This window comes from Stenella coeruleoalba (assembly GCF_951394435.1).
Source record: "Stenella coeruleoalba genome assembly, chromosome: 5".
Taxonomy (NCBI): domain Eukaryota; kingdom Metazoa; phylum Chordata; class Mammalia; order Artiodactyla; family Delphinidae; genus Stenella; species Stenella coeruleoalba.
The window spans coordinates 125,585,846-125,610,442 of NC_137150.1; the positions used below are offsets into that span (position 1 = coordinate 125,585,846).

Below are 24,597 nucleotides of genomic sequence, written 5' to 3' on the forward strand. Positions count from 1 at the left end.
GATCTGCTCTACTAGTTCAAGCAAAAAACAAATGGCTCACAAGGCTCAGAGATCAGGTTACAGGACTCAAAGAAATGCCCATTATTACAGCACAGAGCAGCAGCAGGGAGAAAACCACTGAGCACGGCCCCACACCTTGTACCACGACACGGGACCCTCCGCCGCTGCTGCCTTAAAAGCCACATGTCACTGTTCCCCTCAACAAACTGGATCCCGTGTGCCATGGTCTTCACAGCATCACTTTCAAATTTCACACAGGTGTGTCTAACTAGTGAGCCTAGGACGCCTGTCTGGGCCCTGACTGCAAGGAAGGTTTGGAAACTAAGTTTCACTCTCCACTTGGTAAGATACATAAAGGGGGAAGTCATCAAACAGTGGATGTTCAAGCAGGGCTAGGTGCCCAAAAAGCATGAAAAATGTCCATCCAAATAAGGGTTTGTTAAATTATTTTTTGTAAGCTCAAAATATTTCACAATTTTTTAAAAGAAAAAGAAATTCAAAGTATAAATCCACAGACAACAAAGGGGATGGGAGAGGAAAACAGCAGCAGACAAGAAATTTCGCCCAGTTGCTAAAAGATGGACAGTGGAGTGACCAATGCAACAGTAGAGGATGTCACCACCTAGAATACATGCAGGAGTCCAGCAGAAGACAGCCAACCTGCCCAGTTGGCCTGGAGAAGCTCAAAGATGGTGGAAGACAGAAGACAGAAGAGGGGCTAAAGAGAATGGGATCAACTAAAGGTCTATATACAAACCAGTTGATCTCTACTCCATACCCCCTACCTCCAAATACAGAAGGACCTGAATCCAGATATTTGCCCACAGGTAAGATACTGGAGGGATCTCATAAAATAAAAGAACAGTCTGGGGAGAACGAGACTAGTCATTATAGAAACCAGTCACCAAGACTGACAATCTCTTCATTCTAGCATTAGAAAATCCCCATCATAACAGCCAGCTTCACCTACTTATCTTGAGAAGCCAAACCTCGTCCATACCACAGAGCCACCACTCAACCTCCCTACAGCCGCATTATCAACTAAAACTAACAACCAACAATCGCTACATTTGAAAAAAAAAAAAAAAAGCCTGAAACATGAAAGACTGAGATAAGCAAAAAATCCAACTCTAGAGGAACGAGATCATTCAGGGACTAGGAAATAGATGAATGAACAAATCAATGACTGTAACTCTATTAGTATGTTCAGAAAGATTCACAAATACATACTATAACTGTTAAACATGAACAAGAGAGTGGTACATAAGAGCACGTCAGTGAAAGCACCTGGGTCCAAATTCCAGCTTTGCTACTTGCCAGTTCTATGCTCCCCAGTTTCCTCATTTACAAAATGGAAACACCGTCTCAACAGGTTGTTGTGAGGATTAAATAAGAGACTCCATGTGAAAAGCTCAGCACGATGGCCAGTATATAGGAAATACTCAGTTACTCAGTAAATAGTTAATCCATCCACAAACACTTGCCACTTGCCACAATGTTGTTTACTGCATCACTGTTGACAACAGTGAAAAATGGAAACTAGGATGGTCCTATTTATGTTTGTAAAAGATGGCATTTGTATTTGTGCATATATGTTTATACATGTACAAAAAAGGACTGAAAGGAGAAAACAGGCCAAAGTGTTACATTCGGGGAGAGGAGGAGACAGGGTTGTTTCTGTGTAAAATTTTTATTGTGTTATCCTTTAGAAAAAGGAAAAAGTAAACATCAGTATACATCTTAGGGAGAAAAAGACAAAAAGCACACACAAACATTACATAGAAAACTTTTATTTTAATTTACTACACATATCTAAATTTGAGGAAGTTACTAGGCAGATGCACTTTCCTCTGTAGGATGAGTTTGATCTTCAGGTACCTGTAAAAACATAAATAGCTTTACTTTTCTAATAAACACTTTTAGTTTTACCCTTCACCCACCGTTTAAAATCACTGCACAGCCTTTCTCTTATAATGACCCTGTCTTTGTCTTTCTCCTTCAATAGTAATTATTATAGAAAGTTAAGTAGAAAGAGAAGAAAACTTACAAGACCAAGTTCCCAATATAAATTACCAAGTACAACAATTCCATTAAAAATACACTGAGGCATATATCTAGGCTTCTCAAGATGGTCATTTTATTTTTCATCTATAAAATGAAATCATTAGTTTAAGAAAAATATCAGCAGTGCTGCAACAAGGTATTTTAAATCAATCTATCTTGTTGAAAAAATCAATAATTCTACTTTGAATACAGTATAATACAGGTTTAGTAGAAACAGATATCTGTATGTTAATATTTCTATTATATGTCACTCAGACATAGCAAACAAACAGAGCTAAACTGTATCCCTCATCACCCCCCAAAACCTGCCCTACTTCCTGCATTATCTATTTCAGTGAACGGCTCTATCCAGGTGCCCAAGCCTGGCATGAGAGAATCCACAGTTCTCTTACCTGCATATTTAATCAACAGTCCTATTAGTCCCACCTAAGTAACTCTCACAGCCATTTTCACTGCCCTGCCGGAACTTCAGGATCTCATCATCTACTATGGCTTAAGTCACAGTTATCTTCCATGCTGCCCCCAGAATGAGCTTTTACACAGGAATAGTTTACCAATAGGTCACTTCCTTATTCAAATTCTCCAGTTACCTGTCATTTCCTTATTCAAATTCTCCAGTTACCTCCAATCACCTTCAGGAGGGGAATGCAAATTCCACATCATGGAAGACAAGCCCCTCATATTCTATTTCCAACAAACTAATCTGGACTCATCACCCACCCTACATGTGACTGTACATCCAGATTCATCTTACATTCACCACACACTCCATTCCTCCACACCTCTTACGCGAGTAGCTTAAAACCAGCTTAAGAAACATCAATTCCTGGGAAGCTTCCTTAACCAACCCCTCCCAGCTTGGTTTGGGTCCTTCTCTTCTTTATGCCAGAGCCCCACATGTACACCTGAATTGTCTGCTTCTAAGTCTAGTTATCCTGTTCAAGTAACTTCCTTGAGGACAGCAAGAAGATTGTGTTCATTACTATACCCACTGTTGCTGGCACATAACAAACATTCAATGAGTCTGTGTAGTTAAATCAATGAAGCTATGTTTAACCTACTCCCTTTAGACGAGCAAACAAACAGTGGAAGAAGGAAACTGAACCAAAATAAATGTTGCAAAAACAGCTACTCACTGATTTCTACTAGATACTACTCTAGGTTACTGTCTCTACTATTTTTCTACATTTCTTATAGACTCATTTTTTTCTCTAGTTTCTTAATCTAAAATGGACATTGTGACCAACCAAAGAGACAAAGTTACTCTCCCTATTCAAAAACACTTTCTTCTCATGAGAAAAAGAAAATTTATATCACCTTTACACAAAAACATTATAGCTAAGTGCCTAAATAGTGAATTCTATCTGTAAAGTCATTGATAAAGACTAGGTTTACACATCATCATGCAAAATAATCACTAAAAATGTATTGGGTAATCCCCCATATGCCGAGTGCTGTGTTCAAACTCTGGCATTACACATAGTATACAACCAACCCTGAATGGGTTAACACAATGTAAATGTACTAGCAAAAATAATCAGAAAACAATATGAGGAGGGATACAATCAAGCAGAGATTGCAGGGATGGATATTTGTTCAGAGATTACTCTGAGAATGTTACATGGAGAAGGTACGATTTGGACAAGGTCTTGCAGAATGAGTAGGATGTAAACAGACAGGAGGAGGATGGGAAACAGAGTCTAGACATAACTGTCATAAAGAAACAAACTTGAGCATAAGTTTGAGTTAACAATATGCAATACGTATTTGAAAGTTGCTAAGAGAGATTTTAAACCTTCTCATCATTAAAAAAAAGCTAACTGAGATCATAGATGTGTTAACTAACCTTATTGTGTTAAACATTTTGCAATACATAGATATAACAAATCATTACACAGTATATCTTAAAATTACACAATGCTGTATGGCAACTGTATTTCAATAAAGCTGGAAAAAAATGAAGTGACAGAAGAAGGTAAACTAAAACAAAGAAACAAGAAAGTAAGTTTGATGTGTACTTATAAGCTTGACTAGAGTGGAAACTTAGGGTAATGAGGAAGGGTTCATGAGGCCAGGTTACACAGGAGAGCTATCAGATAATGTAAGTAAAAAGTTAACACTTAGTCTCTGAAAGAGTGAACAGGGATGATCGTGGTCAAGAAATATAATCATTCCTATTTGTGAAATCTAGATGCTAGTGACACAGAATAAACGACAGTAGCACAAGTATTCAAATTTGGTTCTTCAGGACATTTGAATATTTAATATGTCAACTGTCGAGGCAGCTTTAACTCATATCTGGCAAATCTTTAAATGTTCATTAAGTTTACCAAAAAATTATCAAGACCTAATTAACACCATTACAACCATTAAGAACTACAACTACTATACAGTAATATTCTTATTTTTCTTCAAGTTCTACAATATCATTCCCATGATACTAACAAATAAAAATGAAAAGAATTGCCAAATAACAACTTTTCTCTTGCCAAAATACTAACAGGGTCAACAACCACAATACCGCTTTAGCTATTTAGACAACTAATTACTTTTTTCTTTCTTTCTCTTTTCTTTTTTCTTTATTATTTTGTTGTTGTGGTAGTAGTGGTTGCTTAATTTCAAGGAAAATTTCTTCATAGAAATGTACTCACCTGTTGTCAAAAACACCATTTTCCGAGACCTTTCCAATAGTTTATTCCATATCGTAAAATGTGCCTTGAGAAGAAAAGATTTACTATAAGTTATATAAAGCACAAAAGTTACAATAGAAGAGGCTGAGTCTTTACATAGGTTTTAAACAAAACAAATACATAAAAAGTTAGGCAGTACTAATGAGGCGAAGTGGTTCCAAAAGTGAGTTCAAGTAGGGAAAAAGGGTACATACTATACAGAGCAGCTGCTTTGTTTAGCATTTAAGAAAAGAAGACTTAAGGACTGAATATGCCATTCTTCCTCTTTGTCCTTCTTAATCATTACCACCGTAGAACACGTTCCTTCTAATGGGAAGCAAAAATCTGTCCCACTTTTCCACCCGTTCTTTTCTTAAATAGCCAGTTCCAACATGCTAGTGGTCATTCTTCAAATCACAAGCAAGCACAAGGAAAGGTTCATTAAGAATCAACTGTGACGCAAGAGGGAGGGGATGTGGGGATATATGTGTACGTATAGCTGATTCACTTTGTTATACAGCAGAAACTAACACAACATTGTAAAACAATTATACTCCAATAAAGATGTTAAAAAAAAAAAAAACAACTGTGACATCTCACACTGAAAGAGCAGACCTAGAGGATTTAGTAAATTACCCTGAAGAACAAGTAAAAACTAATGAAGACAACAGTAAAGTTATAGAACCACTTCCCTTAATTCTTAACAATCTTATGTAGCAGAGGATTATCAGAATGCATAAATGAAAAATGCAAGGTGCAAAACGACCACATCAATGTTACTAACTCAGTTGAAGGTGATACTGAGGGATATGGGTGGGTCAGGGACTATTTCAAACTGGATGAGCTGGTAAAATCTGTAATAAAAGGTAAAATTACTAAATATGTACATGCAAACCTTCTGGAGGAAGAGCAGCATGGTATGTTAAAGGGAAAACCATACCTGGCTCAGGCAGAATGAGCAGCAGGTGGGAGACTTTAAGGTGTGAGTGGAATATAACGGGTAACGGAGAAAGCGGTATGAGATGCAGTCAGAGAGAGAGAGGCAGGAGCCACACAACGTAGGGCTTTGTGAGACAGAGTGAAGGGTTGGCATTTGTTCATGGGAAGCCACTGGAACGTCTGGGGCAGAGGAACTGCATGATCTGATATGTATATTAAAAGCTTCGTTTTGGCTACTCAGCAGAGAATGTGCTGTAGGGGGCAAGAATGAAAGCAAAGAAGGGGAGTGAAGAGAAAGAGCGACAGGGATGAGGGAAGCAGTAGTGGATGAGCTGCTATGCCGTGGATGCATTCGGAATATGTTTTAGGGTTAAGAGTTGAAAGGACTTGCTGGTGGATGGGATGTGGCATGGCTATGAGGGAAACAGAGAATCAAGGATTACCTCAAACAGCCGGCTAGACGACAGTATCATTCACTGAAATGGAAAAAGCTAGGAAAGGAAGGTGTGTGGAAAAAACATGTAAAGGACACGTATGGTAAAAACTAAAAAATGCTGATGAAAGGGATGAAAGAAGATTTAAATAAATGAAAAGATATATTGTGTTCATAGATTAGAAGGCTCAATGCAGTAAAGACATCAATTCTCCCCAAACTGATATACAGGTTTAATAAAATTTCTATCAAAATCCCAGCAAAGGAGAACCATTGAAGATGGCGGAAAAGTAAGACGCGGAGATCACCTTCCTCCCCACAAATACATCAGAAATACATCTACATGTGGAACAACTCCTACAGAACACCTACTGAATGCTGGCAGAAGACCTCAGACTTCCCAAAAGACAAGAAACTCCCCACGTACCGGGGTAGGGCAAAAGAAAAAAGAAAATCACAGCAAGATTTATTGATAGAAAAAAGATTACCCTAAAGTTAAATGGAAAGGCAATGGATCTAGAATAGCTAAAACAATTTTTATAACAAATAATAACATGGGAGGAATTATTCTACCTCATTTTAAGACCTATTAAAGCTATAGTAATCAAGATTGTGTGATATCTGGAAGAGACACATAAATCAATGGAACACAATTGAGAACCCAGAAATAGACCCACACATATACGACCACTGATTTTTAACAGTACAAAAGCAACTCAACAAAGGAAGGATAGCCTTTTCAACAAATGGTACTGGAGAAGTTTGACAAGTATAGGGAAAAAGAAAACAAGGAACCTCATCCTAAATCTCACACCTTATACAAAATTTAACTCAAAATAAACTACAAACTTAAATATAAAACTTTTAGGAAGAACAATAGGGGAGAATCTTTGGGATCTAGGGCTGGGCATTTAATTCTTAGAATTGACACCAAAAGTATGATCCATAAAGGGAAAAACTGATAACCGGACTTCATCAAAATTAAAAACTGCTACCTGTTTTTAATTGAAAAGACAAGCTACAGACAGAAAGAAAATATTTGCAAACTACATATCTAGCAAAGAACTAGTATCCAGAATATCAAAAAAACAAAAAAAAAAACTCTCAAAACAACAGTAAAAAAGCAAACAATCCAATTAGAATGTGGGCAAAAAAGAAAAACAGACATTTCATCAAAAAAAGATACAGATGGCAAGTAAGCCCATGAAAAGATGTTCAACATAACTGGCCAGTAGGGAAATGCAAATTAAAATTAAATAAGAAACCACTACAAACCCATCAGAATAGCTAAAATAAAAATTACTGACAACATCAAGTGCTGACAAGGATTAGAAAAACTGATTATTCACACACTGCTGGTGGGAACAGAAACTGGAACTTAGCTTGGTAGTTTCCTAAAAAACTAAACATGCCCCTGCCATATGACCCAGCAATTGCACTCCTGGGCATTTATCCCAAAGAAATGAAAACATTTATTCACAAAAACCTACACACCAATGTTTACTGCAGCTTTATTCAGAATAGCTTTATTCAAAGTAGCCAGAAGCAACCCAAATATCCTTTAACACGTGAACGGCTAAACAAACTGTGGTATATCCACACCAAGGAATACCACTAAGCAATTAAAAGGAACAATTTTTTTTTCTGTTTTCTTTGTTTTGTTTTGGTTTTTATTTATTTATTTATTTTTATTTTTGGCTGCCTTGGGTCTTTGTTGCTGCACATGGGCGTTCTCTAGTTGTGGTGAGCAGGGGCCACTCTTCGTTGCAGTGCGCGTGCTTCTCATTGGGTGGCTTCTCTTGTTGCAGAGCACAGGCTCTAGGTGCACGAGCTTCAGTAGCTGTGGCACTCGGGCTCCGTAGTTGTGGCTCGCGGGATCTAGAGTGCAGGCTCAGTAGTTGTGGCGCATGGGCTTAGTTGCTCCACGGCATGTGGGATCTTCCCAGACCAGGGATCGAACCTGTGTCCCTTGCACTGGCAGGCGGATTCTTAACCACTGTGCCACCAGGGGAGCCCAACAGGAACAAACTATTGATATATTGATACATGCAACAATTTAGATGAATCTCCAGAGCATTACACTGAGTGAAAAACCCAATCCCAAAAGATCACAATAGTGAATGATCCCATTCATATGACATTCTTGAAATGACAAAATTATAGAAATGGAGAACAAATGAGAAGTTACCAGAAGCAAGGAGGTGGGGGCAGAGCAGAGGGGAGTGGGTGTGAGTGGCTGTGGCTATGAAAGGCCAACATGAGGGATCCTTGTGAAGGAATTGCTCTGTATCTTCACTGTATCAATGTCCATACTCTGGCTGTGATAGTGTGCTATAGTTTTGCAAGATGTTACCATTGGAAAAACTGGGTAGAGGTACTTGGGATCTCTCTGTATTATTTCTTAGGACTGCATATAAATCTACAATTATCTCAAAATCAGAACTTTAATTAAAAAATAGAAGCATTAGCAAGGGGTGGGAGTAATATGGAAAATGATATGGAATAGATCCTCAAAATAGATTAGGGAGAAGAACGTGCCAAATGTTAAGGCCAAAAGGCACCCCTGAAGGTCCTATCAATATGTGCTCCATTACCCCTCACTGCACCCTCCTCTATACTAATTTGAAGTATTAAAAATACTATCTCGGACTTCCCTGGTGGCGCAGTCGTTAAGAATTCGCCTGCCAATGCAGGGGACACAGGTTCGAGACCTGGTCCAGGAAGGGCCCACATGTCGCGGAGCAACTAAGCCCGTGTGCCACAACTACTGAGCCTGCGCTCTAGAGCCCACGAGCCACAACGACTGAGCCCACCTGCCACAACTATTGAAGTCCGTGCACCTAGAGCCCGTGCTCCACAGCGAAGAGGCCACCGTAATGAGAAGCCCACACACCGCAACAAAGAGTAGCCTCCGCTCGCCACAACTAGAGAAAGCCCACGTGCAGCAACGAAGACCCAATGCAGCCAAGAATAGATAAATAAATAAATGTATAAAAAAAAGAAAAACTATCTCAATTTGACTTAATTTTTTCAACCAATACTTCTTTTGTAAATTATCTGTTTACATCCTGGGTAAAATTATTTTTAATCATAAACCCAAGTTGACAAAATATTAGTGTTACACAACTTAATGAAAATTAAAATGTATGTCCTTCAAATTGGTATAAAATCAAGACCAGAATCACACCCACACCCAAACTGAATGACCTGAAACTTTAAGCTTTACTTACTCTTAAGTGCACAGGTAAAGAGAGACCCTGGAATCTTCGTACAAGACTCGACTGGGTGGCTTGAAGATTATGAACCGCTGACACTTCGTACTGGAAACAAATACTTGTTCTTGGAATAAGAGGGCCCTCACTCACATCAATGAAGTCACCAAATCTGATTTGATTTAAAAAATAAACAAATAAAACCTCAAAATCAAATCACTTATAATAGTTAAAAAAAATCTATTCATTCTTTTTGCCACTACATCCCTAATCAAGAACAATCTATGTGGATCAATTCCATCTCTAATAGCCCCCGACACAAGAATCGCAAGTGATGAGACTAAAATTTTAGAAATTAAAATCAATGAATCCGGGCTTCCTTGGTGGCACAGTGGTTGAGAGTCCACCTGCCGATGCAGGGGACACGGGTTTGTGCCCCGGTCCGGGAAGATCCCACATGCCACAGAACGGCTGGGCCCGTGAGCCATGGCCACTGAGCCTGCACGTCCGGAACCTGTGCTCCGCAACGGGAGAGGCCACAACAGTGAGAGGCCCGCGTACCACAAAAAAAAACAAAAAAAACCCAATGAATCCTTTTCTTACTTAGCATTAATATAATTTTAAAGATTTTTAAATATTTTTTTAATTAATTAATTAATTAACTATTTGGCTGCTTTGGGTCTCTGTTGCTGCATACAGGCTTTCTCTAGTTGCGGCGAGCAGCGCTACTCTTCATTGCAGTGAGCGGTTTTCTCACTGTGGTGGCTTCTTTTGTTGTGGAGCACGGGCTCTAGGTGCACGGGCTTCAGTAGTTGTGGCTCGTGGGCTCTAGAGCACAGGCTCAGTAGTTGTGGCACACGGGCTTAGTTGCTCCACGGCATGTGGGATCTTCCTGGACCAGGGCTGGAACCTGTGTCCCCTGCATTGGCAGGCAGATTCTTAACCACTGCACCACCAAGAAAGTCCCTTAAAGATTCTTAAGATCACTGAACACATCATGCTATCAAGTGGATCCAATGTCTAAAACTGATATCCTATCACCTTATAACAACTAACTGCAACAGAGTTTAGAATTTAGCATGTAAGACAGCTTCCTAGAGGAAAAAATTTAAATCTGAGTCAAGAAAACATTAAGTTGAGAAAACAGATACAGGCCGTGAAGCCACTTTTGCATAATGCATTCTTACCTCTCTCATCCCAGCATCAGAAAGCACACTGTGATATAACTTCCTTATATGTAACATAAGTAGTAACTAATTAGGCAGTACTCATGTTTCTATATACATATGAATCATGTTCATTTCATAACAATGAGTATTTTGCCCAATTTCAAAATTAACTCTAAAAATTACATTTTCTTACAATGGTTTCCAACTCTTTCAGAAATAGAAATAACAAACAATAAAATGAGGAACAGAAACCACAACTGTTCCTGAAGATGACTTAAAGCTTCCAATTACACCATAGCAAAAAATTGAACAAAGCAGTAAAAAGTAAGGTAATAAGACCAACAAATTAAGGTACAAATCTTTTCCAGTCATACACCAGTCAGGTAACAATAAAACTAAACCTTCCTATAAATTAGCATAGCAGTCAATTTTTATATGTTTACTTACCTGTGTAGCTTGACTATTCTCTCAGGGTTCTGAGATGCCTTCTCTTCTATGAAATCTAATTTGTACCTAAAAAGCAGCAAAGAAACAAATGTTTTAATCCTAAATGTACAAAAAGGTGTTTAAAGCCACTTCCCTTTCTCTTCCTCTTCAGCCGTAATTTTTGCAAGAGGGGTTTACACTTGGAGTCTCCCCTTCCTCACTTCCCATTCACACCTCACTTCCTTCAATCTGGCCACAGCTTCACAACTCCACCAAACTGTTCTCCTTGGTGCCAACCTAATGGACACTCTTTAGTCCTTATTTCCACTGCTCACCTCCACTTCTCAAAGTGTTCTTTTCCACCGGCTTCTGTGGCATTCCCTACTGCTTGTTATTTTAACTCTCTGGTCACCCTTCTCTTTCCCTGCCCTTCAAGGGTTCTGTCCATAAACTCTTTTCACTCTAAGCATCCTCTCTGGGCTAGCTCCTTGATTTGCACAGTTTTAATTACTACTTATGTGTTTATATCTTCTACACCTCTGCTTCCAATCCACATACCTCTTCTGAGCCCCAAACTGTATATCCAAAACACTCCAGACATCCACCAGGGTGTCTACAAGCATCTTACACTCCCAAGTTCTCAAACTGAACAAAAACTTACCCTCTCTTTTCTCACCAAATTTATTCTTATTCCTGAATTCCCTAGGTTAATAAATGACACCAACTACCCGCAGCTCCAAGTGAAAAACTTCAGAGATTTCCTTGATTCCTGTTTCTCCCACCACATTCCCTCCATCCAATTCATTACCAAGTCACATCAATTCTACTGCCTAAATGTCTCTCAAATCCACTAGGGTCTGTCAGTATAATGAATAGTACAGATGGAACTGCACAGCCCAGGTTCAAATCATGACCTTACCACTTACTATTAAGAGCCTTGCCTATTTACCCCAGAATGCTAAACAAACATTACACATGTGTGGCAAGGTTGGGAAGCGTCAGTTTGTGCAAAAACATCCGCTTACTGCCACACCCCTTCTTCCAGAGCCCTGATGATTACTGAGGGAGCCAATTCCCTTGAATACTTGTTCCTCTTGACCCACTTCTAAGAGAAACTCCTGTCCCCTGGGAGGCAAAGCCACTGAAAGTTCCCCCTACAGGAGAAAGGCCCCATCACTGATCCACCTTCAACCTCCAAAACTCTTGTCTCCTCAAACTTGCCCCTAGATGATCTCCCACCTCCCTTTACACATTCACCTAAAGTTATCAAAGTCCTACAAGCCTCTCCTAGACTTTGACAGTTGAGTGGGAGGAAAGGGAAATCTCAGTGTAACATGAAATGAAAGTTTAGAGTACGCTGCCCAATATAGTAGCTATGGAGCACTTAAATGTAATTAGTCCTAATTGAAATGTGCCTTAAGTGTGAAATACACACCAGATTCTGAAGACTTAGTATGAAAAAGAGAATTATAAAATATTGTTTTTAATATCAATCACATGCTGAAATGTTTCACATACATTGTTTAAATAAAACTGTTTTATTAAAATTAACTTCACCTTTATTCTGAATTTTTTTTAATATAGCTAACTAATAAATTTAGTTATATAGATGACTCACATTATATTTCTATTGGACAACACAGCCCTAGAATTTTGGTGGGGGAGGTGACTTGATAAATTCTGATAATTTAAGGAATTTTCTTATAGAATTAATGGTAATTTAGTTGTAAAGAATAATTTGTACTCCAGTTCAGTATATTCCTACTGCTTTCTAAGTACACTGGTTCCAAAATATGCTAAATGTTATAAACTAGCCCCATGAGAATCTGTGTCTCATTTTATAAATAGCTAAAGAAATTCCAAACTATTTACCTTTAACAATTTGCAGGTGCACATTTTGGCTTCAGAATCTAGTATCTGTATGATTTTTTGCAATGCAGGTATTCCTTTCTAATTAATTCTAGTTTTAATTTGTTTAACATTAAAATTTAGTTTATGTTCTCACAATTAGTAGAAGATAAATTGGAAGTTTTCTGAGTGAAAAAGGGAACTGAGAAGGCAGGCAGGATTTAACATGTTGGCGAAGAAAATCTATCAAATGGCTAATTCCCATGCAGAAGACTAAGATCTGTGTGAACGTTTTACTTCAGCTGTTAGCTGCCTCCGAACAGCTGGTATTTTCTGTCTTACCCTTTTCATCTGAAGAGTGGAAAGATGGGAAGGAAAGGTTGCCAAATGCAACAGTTTAAATAAATTTAAGTTTAAATTCAAAATAATACAATTTCTTAACGTAGGCTACCACTTCACAATGGAAGGAAAAAAGGGAAACATATTGCTATGGTGATATAAAGAAAAGGACTAGCCAAAGAAAAAGAGAAGTAAGACAAAGTAAGAAAATTATCAAAGGTGTGGCAGGGGTACTTCTTCTCAGTGAAATAATGAGATGAACAAAAGCAAATAGGCTGGTGCAGAAAAGAGATCCCAGAGCTAAAAAGTAAAAAGTGTGCTACATAAATACATCAAATATGAAAGTTATTAAGAGCTGAATTTTCTTCATTACATACAACTTTGGGAGGTTTAATTTTGTTTAAAAGGAAGCCAACACTTACTTATTGTGTTGAAATATTTCTAACGCCACTTTTGCTTCAACTTCCAGAGTTTCAAATGGAAGATCCTTATAAATTAAAGTACGAGCATCTTTTGTGAAGGAACATAGGTTCTCCTTAAAAATGAAAGTATTAACCTTTTGTAACAATTTACTTAAAAACATTTCCCTATAAGGCAGATAAAACTGTATGCTTAATATTATAAGTCCAACTACAACAAAAAGCAAATTTGCTAGGAAAGAAAGCATTAATTTGCAACAATTAAATACTGGAACCATAAAATGTACAATTAGCAATTTTTCCCAATTCTACAAACTATAAAACTTGTAATTAACTTGTAATTAAATAGCCGCCTATATTAGAAATATTATGGATAATCCCACAAAGAAATTTTAATGAACATTTCGTTCAAATTATACAGCCCTATAAATGTTTATTAAAATGATGGTGCAACAAGTAGAAATACTAAGAAGTAAATGGTAAGATACAAAAATTTGTTTATACTATGAGTATAAAACTAAGCTTTTTAAATAAAGGCATGAGGAAAAAATTATTATTTATGTGATTCAGAAACTTTCACTAGGAAATGTAATGTCATCATTGGCCATGTCCAAAATATAGCATAAATCCAATATTAGAAATTTCTGTTTAATGAAAATGTCAATTTCACACAATTAAAATGATTAATAATACACATTAACAATGTTTATGAGTTTAATAAAAACTATAAATAAAAACTATAGTTTTCACACTATAAATCATAACTAATACAGAAAAGATCAAGCACTATTATGCAAATAATTTTTGCAATAAAATTCTTTCCATAAACTTCCTAATAGACTCTTGAATGAAATGACTCTTCTCCATTCTTAAATGGACAATTTTCTGTACAACCAATGCACATTCATGGTTTAATATAGCTGTTACTTGACTGTAACTTTCCCCCACTTTCTAAACCCCATGGTGCCTGCAATTAACTAGCACATTTCTTTTTTAAAGTTTTATCTTTAAAAAAAGGAAAAGGAGGCAGCAAGTTTCATACATAATGAGACTTAAATTTTCATCTCCTTAGTTTTTACTTAACTCCCCCAATGAATTAAGAATCTTGACAGACTTGAAAAAAAAAGAAATTATATTGCCACAAGTCCACAGATCATGAAGAAACCATTCCAACCTCTCCCCTCACGCCCCCATCTCTCCCAATATCTCTCTTCCCTCCCTTTCTCTCTCTTTTTTCCTTCCTGTTTCCCTCCTCTCTCTCTCTCTCTCTCGATATTAAGCAGTAACGGCAGGATTACACAAGAAATAACTGTCAAAGCCAGCATTTAAATCTGGATCTTCCCTGACTCCAAAAATTTTTTTTTCAGGTGTCATTTGTGATTTCCTTTTTTTTTCCCCCCACATCTTTATTGGAGTATAAATGCTTTACAATGGTGTGTTAGTTTCTGCTGTATAACAAAGTGAATCAGCTATACATATACATATATCCCCATATCCCCTCCCTCTTGAGCCTCCCTGCCACCCTCCCTATCCCACCCCTCTAGGTCATCACAAAGCACCGAGCTGATCTCCCTGTGCTATGCGGCTGCTTCCCACTAGCTATCTAGCTTACGTTTGGTAGTGTATATATGTCAGTGCCACTCTCTCACTTTGTCCCAGCTTGCCCTCCCACCCCCAACCTCCCGTGCCCTCAAGTTAGTTCTCTACGTCTGCATCTTTACTCCTGCCCTGCCACTAGGTTCATCAGTACGGCTTTTTAAAATTCCATATATATGCATTAGCATACAGTATTTGTTTTTCTCTTTCTGACTTACTTCACTCTGTATGACAGATTCCAGGTCCATCCACCTCACTACAAATAACTCAATTTTGTTTCTTTTTATGGCTGAGTAATATTCCATTGTATATATGTGCCACATCTTCTTTATCCATTCATCTGTTGATGGACATTTAGGTTGTTTCCATGTCCTGGCTATTTTAAATAGTGCTGCAATGAACATTGTGGTACATGTGTCTTTTTGAATTATGGTTTTCTCAGGGTATATGACCAGTAGTGGAATTGCTGGGTCATATGGTAGTTCTATTTTTAGTTTTTTAAGGAACCTCCATACTGTTCTCCATAGTGGCTGTACCAATTTACATTCCCACCAGCAGTGCAGGAGGGTTCCCTTTTCTCTGCACCCTCTCCAGCATTTATTGTTTGTAGATTTTTTGATGATGGCCGTTCTGACTGGTGTGAGGTGATACCTCATTGTGGTTTTGATTTGCATTTCTCTAATGATTGGTGATGTTGAGCATCTTTCCATGCATTTGCTGGCTGACTCCAAAATTTTTGCTTTTAGAAACTACAATATTTCACTAAATCCAAGATGTACCACTAAGAAAAAACTTTACCAGTTATAATCATAAGATGCTATCTACTGTAAGTCACATTTGCTCTAGAGAATTACACTGAGTGAAAAAAGTCAATCCCAAAAGATTACATACTGAACGATTTCATTTACAAAACATTCTTGAAATGACAAAACTATACAAATAGAGAACAGATTAGTGGTTGCCACAGTTTAAGGATGGGGGGGCGGATGGAGACTAAAGAGAAACGTGGGTAATTTTGGCAGTGATAGAAATGTTCCTGGCTGTATCAGTGTCAATATCCTGGTTGTGATATGGTACTATGGTTTTGCAAGATAATACCATTGGGGAAACTGAGTAAAAAGAGCATGGAATCTCTATGTATTATTCCTTAAACTCCATGTGTATCTATAATTTTCTTCAACTAAAAACAGTTTAATTGTAAAAAGTTATAGAAACGAACAAAAGACACATTTGTTTTCAGAGATATTAAAATGTGAAAAAAATGTACATAGCGGAATTGATAAAATGGTATGCTACACTGCCTCCCCTCTTCTGATCTCCAGACTTCCAATCTGTAGGACATACAGTTTTGCTTAATTAAGAATTAGGCATTTGTCTGTTCTCCCCAATCATAACTAAGCCTCTAGGCTTGACTTTTGCAAGCCATCAGCATCCTCTACCTACACAGCACCTGATCTAGATTCACTCTGTTAACCAGGCTCCTGCTGCTACCCCAGTCCCAGACCAACAAGGAGCACCCTCCTTATGAAGGCAGACCATTCCAGAAGAGGCTAGTTTGCTGCTATTTAGTTTGCTGCTATTTCGGTTACCTTTGTCAAAGCCCGATATTTTAATTCACCCCTCCCCCACTCTCAATGTAACCCTTGGTGATAGGAAGATCTCAGGATGCAATAGGCTTAAAATGGCTTAGGGCAGTGGTTTTCAAATGGTGCTCTGAAGATCCAAGGAGGTAAGGCTCCAGGCCCCTCGCCCCCACATCAACCAAGATAGTTAAGCTTCTATATTTTATTCTGGGTACCATGCTGTTGTGAATACCCTCAATCATATACATCTGTCTTAAATACACTAAAAAGCAACAATAAAGATTGACTGATTCTTTTAATATCCTCGACATGCAGTACCATTCAACAATACTAACACAGGACTCGTTCTAACAAAGAAAGGCACAGACTCTAAAATTAATACTCCAAAGAGTAGACTTACTTTTGTTGGCATCCACTCATCAAGTCTCTTATCCAAAACTACATCATAGCAGAAGGCTCCAGTGATTACTGTAAATCCAACCAAAATAAAAAGCAAAGTCAAATCTGTTAGGGTAGAAAGTTACTAACTTGCAACAAATGAATATTTAGACCATAAAATGAAGGGTCAACAATCTCTCCCAACACTACAAATTATAAAATTGTCACCATTATTCCAGCTGCTTGTCAGAGCTATACCAACTTTCCCCCCACCATAAAACTAACTCACCTTTTTGTTAACCCAACATCACCAGTATTTTTTAACCATTCACATTTTCTTCAGGAATATTACCACCATAGAGATCTCAAATATTAGTTACTAGATATAAAAATTCCTAAAGAGTAAGATAGTTAATAAGTAGATGAATAACTAAATGGACATGAAATGTTTAATTTCTTTTTTAATATCTTCTAAATTTCATTTTTTGTTGTTTTGTTTTGCTTGGAATCATTTATTGCCAAATCAAATATTTTTTGGTATATAAACTTCCACCTTTTTAAAAAAAACTACAGTTGTGATCCTACTACACATACTGTTGCAAAATCCTAGTTTTAGGAAAATTACAAAGAATGTGAACTGTTCCACCTCCCCAAAATGGTATTCCTCCCCAGTGTCAGGGTCATTTCTGGTGAAATGGTACCACCTAAACACAGTTTTCTACAGAAGTCTATTTATACTCATATCTCCTCCTCCCATTCTGTTTGGAAATAAGTACTTAAAATGCTAAGAAATAAATACTGACACAATATAATTACATGAAATTCACATTCAAAAGAAACATTCTCCTCTAATTCTATTATGTTAATAACTGACCGCCAGTAATGAAATAAAATGGATTCTTTTACCATTATAAATAGAAGGTATATATGACAGTAATAGGATGGATTTTGTTACCCATAATAAATGGAATGTATGTATGATGGTAATTTATATTAGACTAAATTAGAAGTGAACTCTATACAACAAAAATATGTACCAAAATATTCAAAGATTACAGAAAGTGTCTGTGTGTCTATATACACACACACATATATATATATGTATATAGACACACACACACACACATATATATGTTTATTTATTTATTTATATGTGTACATCACCTGGAACTTCTGGAGCTCTGACCAAACTGACCACATATTCATCTTTGAATGCCCTCTCTATCACACAGCCCATAATCATGGCACAAGAACGCCAATAAGCCTAGAAAAATAAAATGCACACAAACATAATAAACACAAGATTTACTAACATTTCTTTAATATAAAATTTAGGTTGACTTTTGACTTAGGAACCATTTCTCAAATATCTGTCCATCCTCCACATTTAGCAATGGTTACCATCAGACCATGACATGACCACCACCAAGCAAAACCCACAAAAGAATGAAGCACCAACTTCATGTGGTTAGCAATGTTTGTATAAGATACCAGACACTATAATGTTTATCAACCAATAAATAGTTTTACTATCAGTAGTAATTTTACTTTTAACCCAGTATAAAGTTAACTTGTTAACAAACTTGTGCTAAAGTAAAATAAATATATTAAAATATACCTGTTTATAACATACATAAATATGGAGGGATAACCCAACTTTTTTTTTTTCCATCTTTATTGGAATATAATTGCTTTATAATGGAAGCCAACTTCTAAGAATTACTTATAGGCTTCCCTGGTGGCGCAGTGGTTAAGAATCCCTCTGCCAATGCAGGGGACATGGGTTCAAGCCCTGGTCCAGGAAGATCCCACATGCCATGGAGCAACTAAGCCCGTGCGCCACAACTACTGAGCTGGTGCTCTAAAGCCCACGAGCCACAACTACTGAGCCCACGTGCCACAACTACTGAAGCCCATGCGTCTAGAGCCCATGCTCCATAACAAGAGAAGCCACCGCAATGAGAAGCCCACGCACTGCAACAAAGAGTAGCCCCCGCTTGCTGCAGCTAGAGAAAGCCCGCACATGGCAACAAAGACCCAATGCAGCCAAAAATAAACAAATAAAAATAAAATAATAGGGCTTCCCCGGTGGCGCAGTGGTTGAGAGTCCGCCTGCCGATGCAGGGGACACGGGTTCGTGCCCCGTTCCGGGAAGATCCCACATGCCGCGGAGCGGCTGGGCTCGTGAGCCATGGCCGCTGAGCCTGCGCGTCCGGAGCCTGTGCTCCGCAATGGGGGAGGCCACAACAGTGAGAGGCCCGCGTACCACAAAAAATAAATAAAAAAATAAATAAATAAATAAAATTTAAAAAAAGAATTATTTATGACTCCTATCCTATACCTAACATCACATATCACTTAGGTTATTCATATTTATAACAAAGCAACCTCACTATTAACTGGGCTTCCATCTCACTAGCATTTTGATCCATGGACATGCCGAATATGGGTATCCATGCAATGACCTTCCCAGAGTCATAAAGAGAAATGTAAGTCCTACACCATCTTAAGCTCTGTACTGGCACTACTATAACTAGGCACGTGGCTTTCCTAAGCTCTTCTCCGTATCTGAGGACAAGAGTGGGCTCATTTGGTTGCACATGGCAGAGACTGCTCCAGAATGTGTTCTACACAACCACACAAATATACTAAAAATAAATGCAAACCCAGGCCTTGAAGGCCAGTAGCAAAATGCACTTCTTCATCTATCTGACTTGACTGTTTTTAATGTCTGGTGAACTCCAGGGTCAATGCCTAGGTGCAAATCCAGGCTCAGCCACTTAGCAAACTGGTAACCTTGGTCAGGCTACAACACCTCTCTTTGCCTCAGTTTATTTATCTGTAAAAAGGAGATAACAGCACCTTTTATGGGAATTTTTTTAAAGAGGATTAAATGAGTTAATACCTGTGAATCACTAAAACAGTGCCTGATATACAATAAATGTTCAATGTTAGCTACTACTATTATCATGTCTACCATTTCCTTCTTTAAGTATTTCATTTCAACAAATATTTATTAAATACCTACTGTATGTAAGTCAAGGACAAGATCTAATAAGGGACATGATCCCTGTCTTCACAGAGCCAAGAATCCAGTACATTCAACAGTTCGTATTACAAGGGAAAATCAAACTACTGTATCTAGAGACACTAGCCGCATGTTGTGAGGCCCGGAAGAAAAGAGGGATTCATTCTGACAAGAAGAAACTGAGAAGGTTCCACAGAGCATATGGCATTTTAATTGAACTATAACAGATAAACAGGGTTTTAATAGGGAGGAAAGAAAATACTCGAAGAGCATCAACAAAAGCAAGGAGGATAACACAACAGAAACCATTAGTGACCAAGTCCTCCAGTGTGGCTGGAGCAAAGACGAAGTGGAAAGATGCCGTGGAAGGTGAAGCTCAAAAGCCAGGCGAGAGTGAGAAAAGTGTCCACGCAGAGCTGGGAAAGTTATATGAACGGTTACCAGGTAGACAAGTTCTTTAGGAATAAGTGACATCATCCTTACATCATTTAATAAAACTCTTGCAGGACTATTAAGGAAGACTTTCAGATTAAAAAAGGGGGGTGGGGGCTTCCCTGGTGGCGCAGTGGTTGAGAGTCCGCCTGCCGATGCAGGGGACATGGGTTTGTGCCCCGGTCCGGGAAGATCACACATGCCGCGGAGCGGCTAGGCCCCTAAGCCATGGTCGTTGAGCCTGCGCGTCCGGAGCCTGTGCTCCGCAACAGGAGAGGCCACAACAGTGAGGCCCGCGTACCGCAGGAAAAAAAAAAAAGGGGGTGGGGTGGGTGGGAGAGTTAAAAAGTTATTGAAATAATCCAGAAAAGATGGTGAAAGACAAGAATGAAATTACTGCAATATACAGGGTGATTAATAAAAGCAAGCTGAACAAAGATATGAATGTCATTTAGTTTTCTCAAACCAAAATACAGAGACATTAATGCCACTGAGGATTTTTGAACTATGAACATGCCTAATCTACCAAGTAAAACCCTGATTATCTAGTACAGTACAACATTTGACCTTGGCCAGATTTGTACATTTCAAACTCCATAGGAAACAGATTTTAATTTAAAAAAAGACTAGAAAAAAAACTGGGGGGAGGGGTACAAAAGAACATAGAGGCAGAAATACCTTATTGACTTCTCCCGGATCATCATCTTTGAAAGTAAGAAATTTAATTTCACATGACTTGGTCAAAGGCTTATACATGTCCCAAGGCTGTCCGTCCACAAGGGCCAGAATGGACTTCCTGCAGTACCACTCACTTAAATCTAGGAATTTAAAACAGATTGAAGATCTAACTCTAACAAAACCCAAGTGAAAAATTACATGTTTAAGCGCTACGTTAAGAAATAAAACAACAGAAAGGCAAGATTCTGCAAGCTGTCCTTTTTGGGGAGAAAAAACAGATTTGTCGCCAATAAAAAAAATGATTCCCAACACATCCAATGTATTGCTAATTATTAATGAAATTACCCAAACAAAAATCATTAAGGCTAAGTCTAACTTGAAATTAATCTGTCAATTATTAAGTAATAAAATAGTTTTCCAAGAGCTACCCTTAAATATTCAGAGAGCAGCATCGTGGATATATTTGGCTATATGCACACACAGCTTAGAAGGGAAAATATATAAATATACATCCCAGTAAGTCTGTTCTAGATGGGTTTGGGGTCTTGCTCCCAAACCATCTTTACTTCCCTAACATGGACTCTTCAAGTTAAATACCATAGTTACCAGTTTTTATTCAATAATTATCAGTATGAATTCACACATAAACCAATCAGCTCTGGTCTGTTATATGACTCCAGAATGCAACTCCAACTCTGATTAGATGTTTTTTGAGTACCCAGCTATTCACAGAAGTGGTCAAACCACAGGTCTAAATAAGTTCCATAAGGCGGGGGTCATGCCTATTTCTGCTCACTTGCTAGTATAGCTAGAGACTAGCATCAGGCCTGAAATACACTAGGTACTCAATAAAATTTATTGAATGACTGACGGTATGAGTGACAAGCAAGTCTGAGGGCAGTGGTCATGCTAAGAGTGGTTCAGAGGCTTCATCTCTACATGTGATGTGTGTAAAACTCCTGAGCCTGAGCTTTGTCTTAGCCTCCTCTGTATTCCTAATGCCTATCCTACAGCAGATGTTCAATAAATGCTTGCCAAACAAGCAATTATAAGTACTAATTCAAGTGCCAAAGTAAAGGAAGATTGAGAGTACACACTCGGCAGGTCAGCTTAAGCTTTTAACTAAAGTGGAATCATTACTGAGTTTTCCAAAAATCTGAACAATGCAGCCAATCATATATGAGCGAGCATGTAGGTGTACATATCTACTTTTTGTTCTTTTGGAATTTAAACGTTACCAGTTCTATCAAAGCTACTACAAAAGCATTTTGATCGAAAATAACACAGAGGCCTTGTTCCCTTCATTTCCACACCAAATCACACACAGGGCCTTGTTTCCTCCCTTAAGATATGAACACAACAAATATTTTTACCCCAATCACATTCACCCCATGCACTCACACATTTACTACATGTACATGTAAATGTAAACAAAGACACAACACACAGAGGCAAGTGGTGAGCAGATAAAAGACTTAAGTTAGGCTATAAAGAGCAGGAAAGGAAAAGAAGGCCAAAAAAAGCTGCTCATCTGAGGCCAGGGCAGTCCCTCCACCCCAAAATCCTTTAATGGGACTCACATGGTGACTGCTCCCATTACACCACAGTGTGTCTAAAAGAGGCAAGCACACTAGTAGCAATGCTTTCAGGTCTGCCTCCTGCAGGAAACAATGACAGCCCTCTAAACTCAGCCAGATTCCAGCAAGTCCCAGGACAACCTATGCGTTACAGCACCAACCTTCCAAGACCCACAGTGCCCTCAACTGCTAAGCCTGCAGTGAACACTCAGTAAGATGCTAGATAAAGGAGAACTTCCGGGAACTTCAGGGAGCAATTACAGCATCTTGTCTCCTCTGTACCGGTTCTTCTCCTGATTTATGCAAAATCTTCAAAATGGTACCCTGATTCGTTACTTACGCATGGCACAGCTATAAGGAGTTGAGATGTTTTTATTCATGACAAAGACAGTGCCAGGGTCAAATTTCCCAACGTGCTTAACTTCAATCTTCTCAGTTCGGGGAGTTAATGATAGCTGCCTGTTTTTCTCTTTGTTAAAGAGATCATTCTGCATTTCTGTCAGTTCGGTCGGTGACAGTTGAGAAGCAGGTGATGTCGCTATAAATCCTGTGCAGAAGTTACAATAAATGTGAATACTGACCAAAAAAATAATATATTGCCCCACCCTGTTCCCCTCCCGTATCACCATCCTCCAACAAGGAAAGAATAGGAGGCAAGGGAACTTTAAACGCTGTTCACCAAAATGAGTTCAGAAGTAAACTTAAACCCCTTTCTAATATTAATAATTAAAACGCCCACGGAAAAGAACTGCAGCCTGCCCTGATCCGCGCCTTTACTTCAAGTTTGCTCTTTCACCATCAGGTCGCCACTTCCCACCAGTTTCCTAGGTCGTATTCCAATCTGGGCTTTACAATAAGGGGCAAAAAGTAACCAGGAAGTGGAGTCAAAACCAGCCCAGTCATTGGAAACGTGAGCAAAACTGTCGCTTTGAAAAGGCCTTGAGGACAAGAAAGCTCCACGAGACTGCAGGTCCCACACCAAAACTCTCCATATGTAGAGAGAGAAATGCTAAGCTTATTTTCCAAACCCCAAATCAGAGGATTTGGCAAGGCATGTACGAGTCCAATGGAAAAATAAGGACACGTTTGCACCGGGACGTGGTCTCCCTCCCAGGGGCACCCCAAGCTCCTCCCGCGGCCCCGCCCCTGCCCTCCCCGTCCCTCTCGCGTCCCGAGATATGTACCCCAAGGCTGGGAAGGGGCGGCCAACACAGCAGGGACTCAAAAGACCCTCCTCGGCCTCCAACCCCGCGGGACCCCCCAGGACCCGCCTCGGGCCCAATCTGGGCAGACACCATCCTCTAAGCCTCCCTCCCTGACCCTATGGCCGCTAAAACTCACTCCAGCTGGCCCCGCCGCCGGGGGCGGCCCGCCAGAGCCGCAAGCCCCAGACTCCCACAGCCATTGCCTCCTCCGCGGCGCTAGGAACCTCCGCGCGCAAGTCCTTCTCCGTCTTCTTCCCCGGAAACTCCGAGCGCGCACCCCAGGTTCCGTCGGACAGTTTTGTTCCGGGCCGGGCTGTCGGGCGGCATCCGCCACCAGGGGACGCGCTCGCGCCTCGCTGATAGTCGCTGGATGTCTGGAGTCCAGAGCCCGGCTTGTTCCCGGCACGCGCAGGATGACCCGGAGGTCCTCGGCCCCACGGCGCCCGGTCGGCCACCCGGTGGGCTCTGCAGGGGGACAAGCGTCTCCTTTGGAGCCGCAGAGCCCGACACGCGTCGTCACCCTCCGCGGGTTCGATTCCCCGCCTGCTGAGCAAAACCCTTGTTTCTCTCAAAGTATGTTTCTGGGGAGAAAAACAGAAAAG

General features: G+C 39.3%; 1 protein-coding gene across 4 annotated transcripts; it reads right to left on the minus strand.

Annotated features, from left to right (window-relative positions):
* Positions 1-1,426: 1,426 nt before the first annotated feature.
* On the minus strand, positions 1,427-24,230 carry MRPL39 (mitochondrial ribosomal protein L39). Of its 4 annotated transcripts, none has more exons than XM_079922845.1 (10): positions 24,132-24,230; positions 23,131-23,337; positions 21,214-21,353; positions 18,240-18,339; positions 17,098-17,165; positions 13,522-13,634; positions 10,934-10,999; positions 9,336-9,489; positions 4,716-4,779; positions 1,427-1,878 (listed from the first exon to the last, which is right to left on the minus strand). In XM_079922845.1, exons 1-10 carry the CDS (start codon positions 24,193-24,195, stop codon positions 1,871-1,873), a joined length of 984 nt encoding a protein of 327 aa, XP_079778971.1. In that variant the 5' UTR covers positions 24,196-24,230; the 3' UTR covers positions 1,427-1,870. The 4 variants fall into 4 exon arrangements, with proteins under 4 accessions (XP_079778971.1, XP_079778972.1, XP_079778973.1 ...); XM_079922846.1 differs by having other exon boundaries at positions 24,111-24,197; XM_079922847.1 differs by lacking the exon at positions 24,132-24,230 and adding an exon at positions 23,975-24,038.
* Positions 24,231-24,597: the final 367 nt, after the last annotated feature.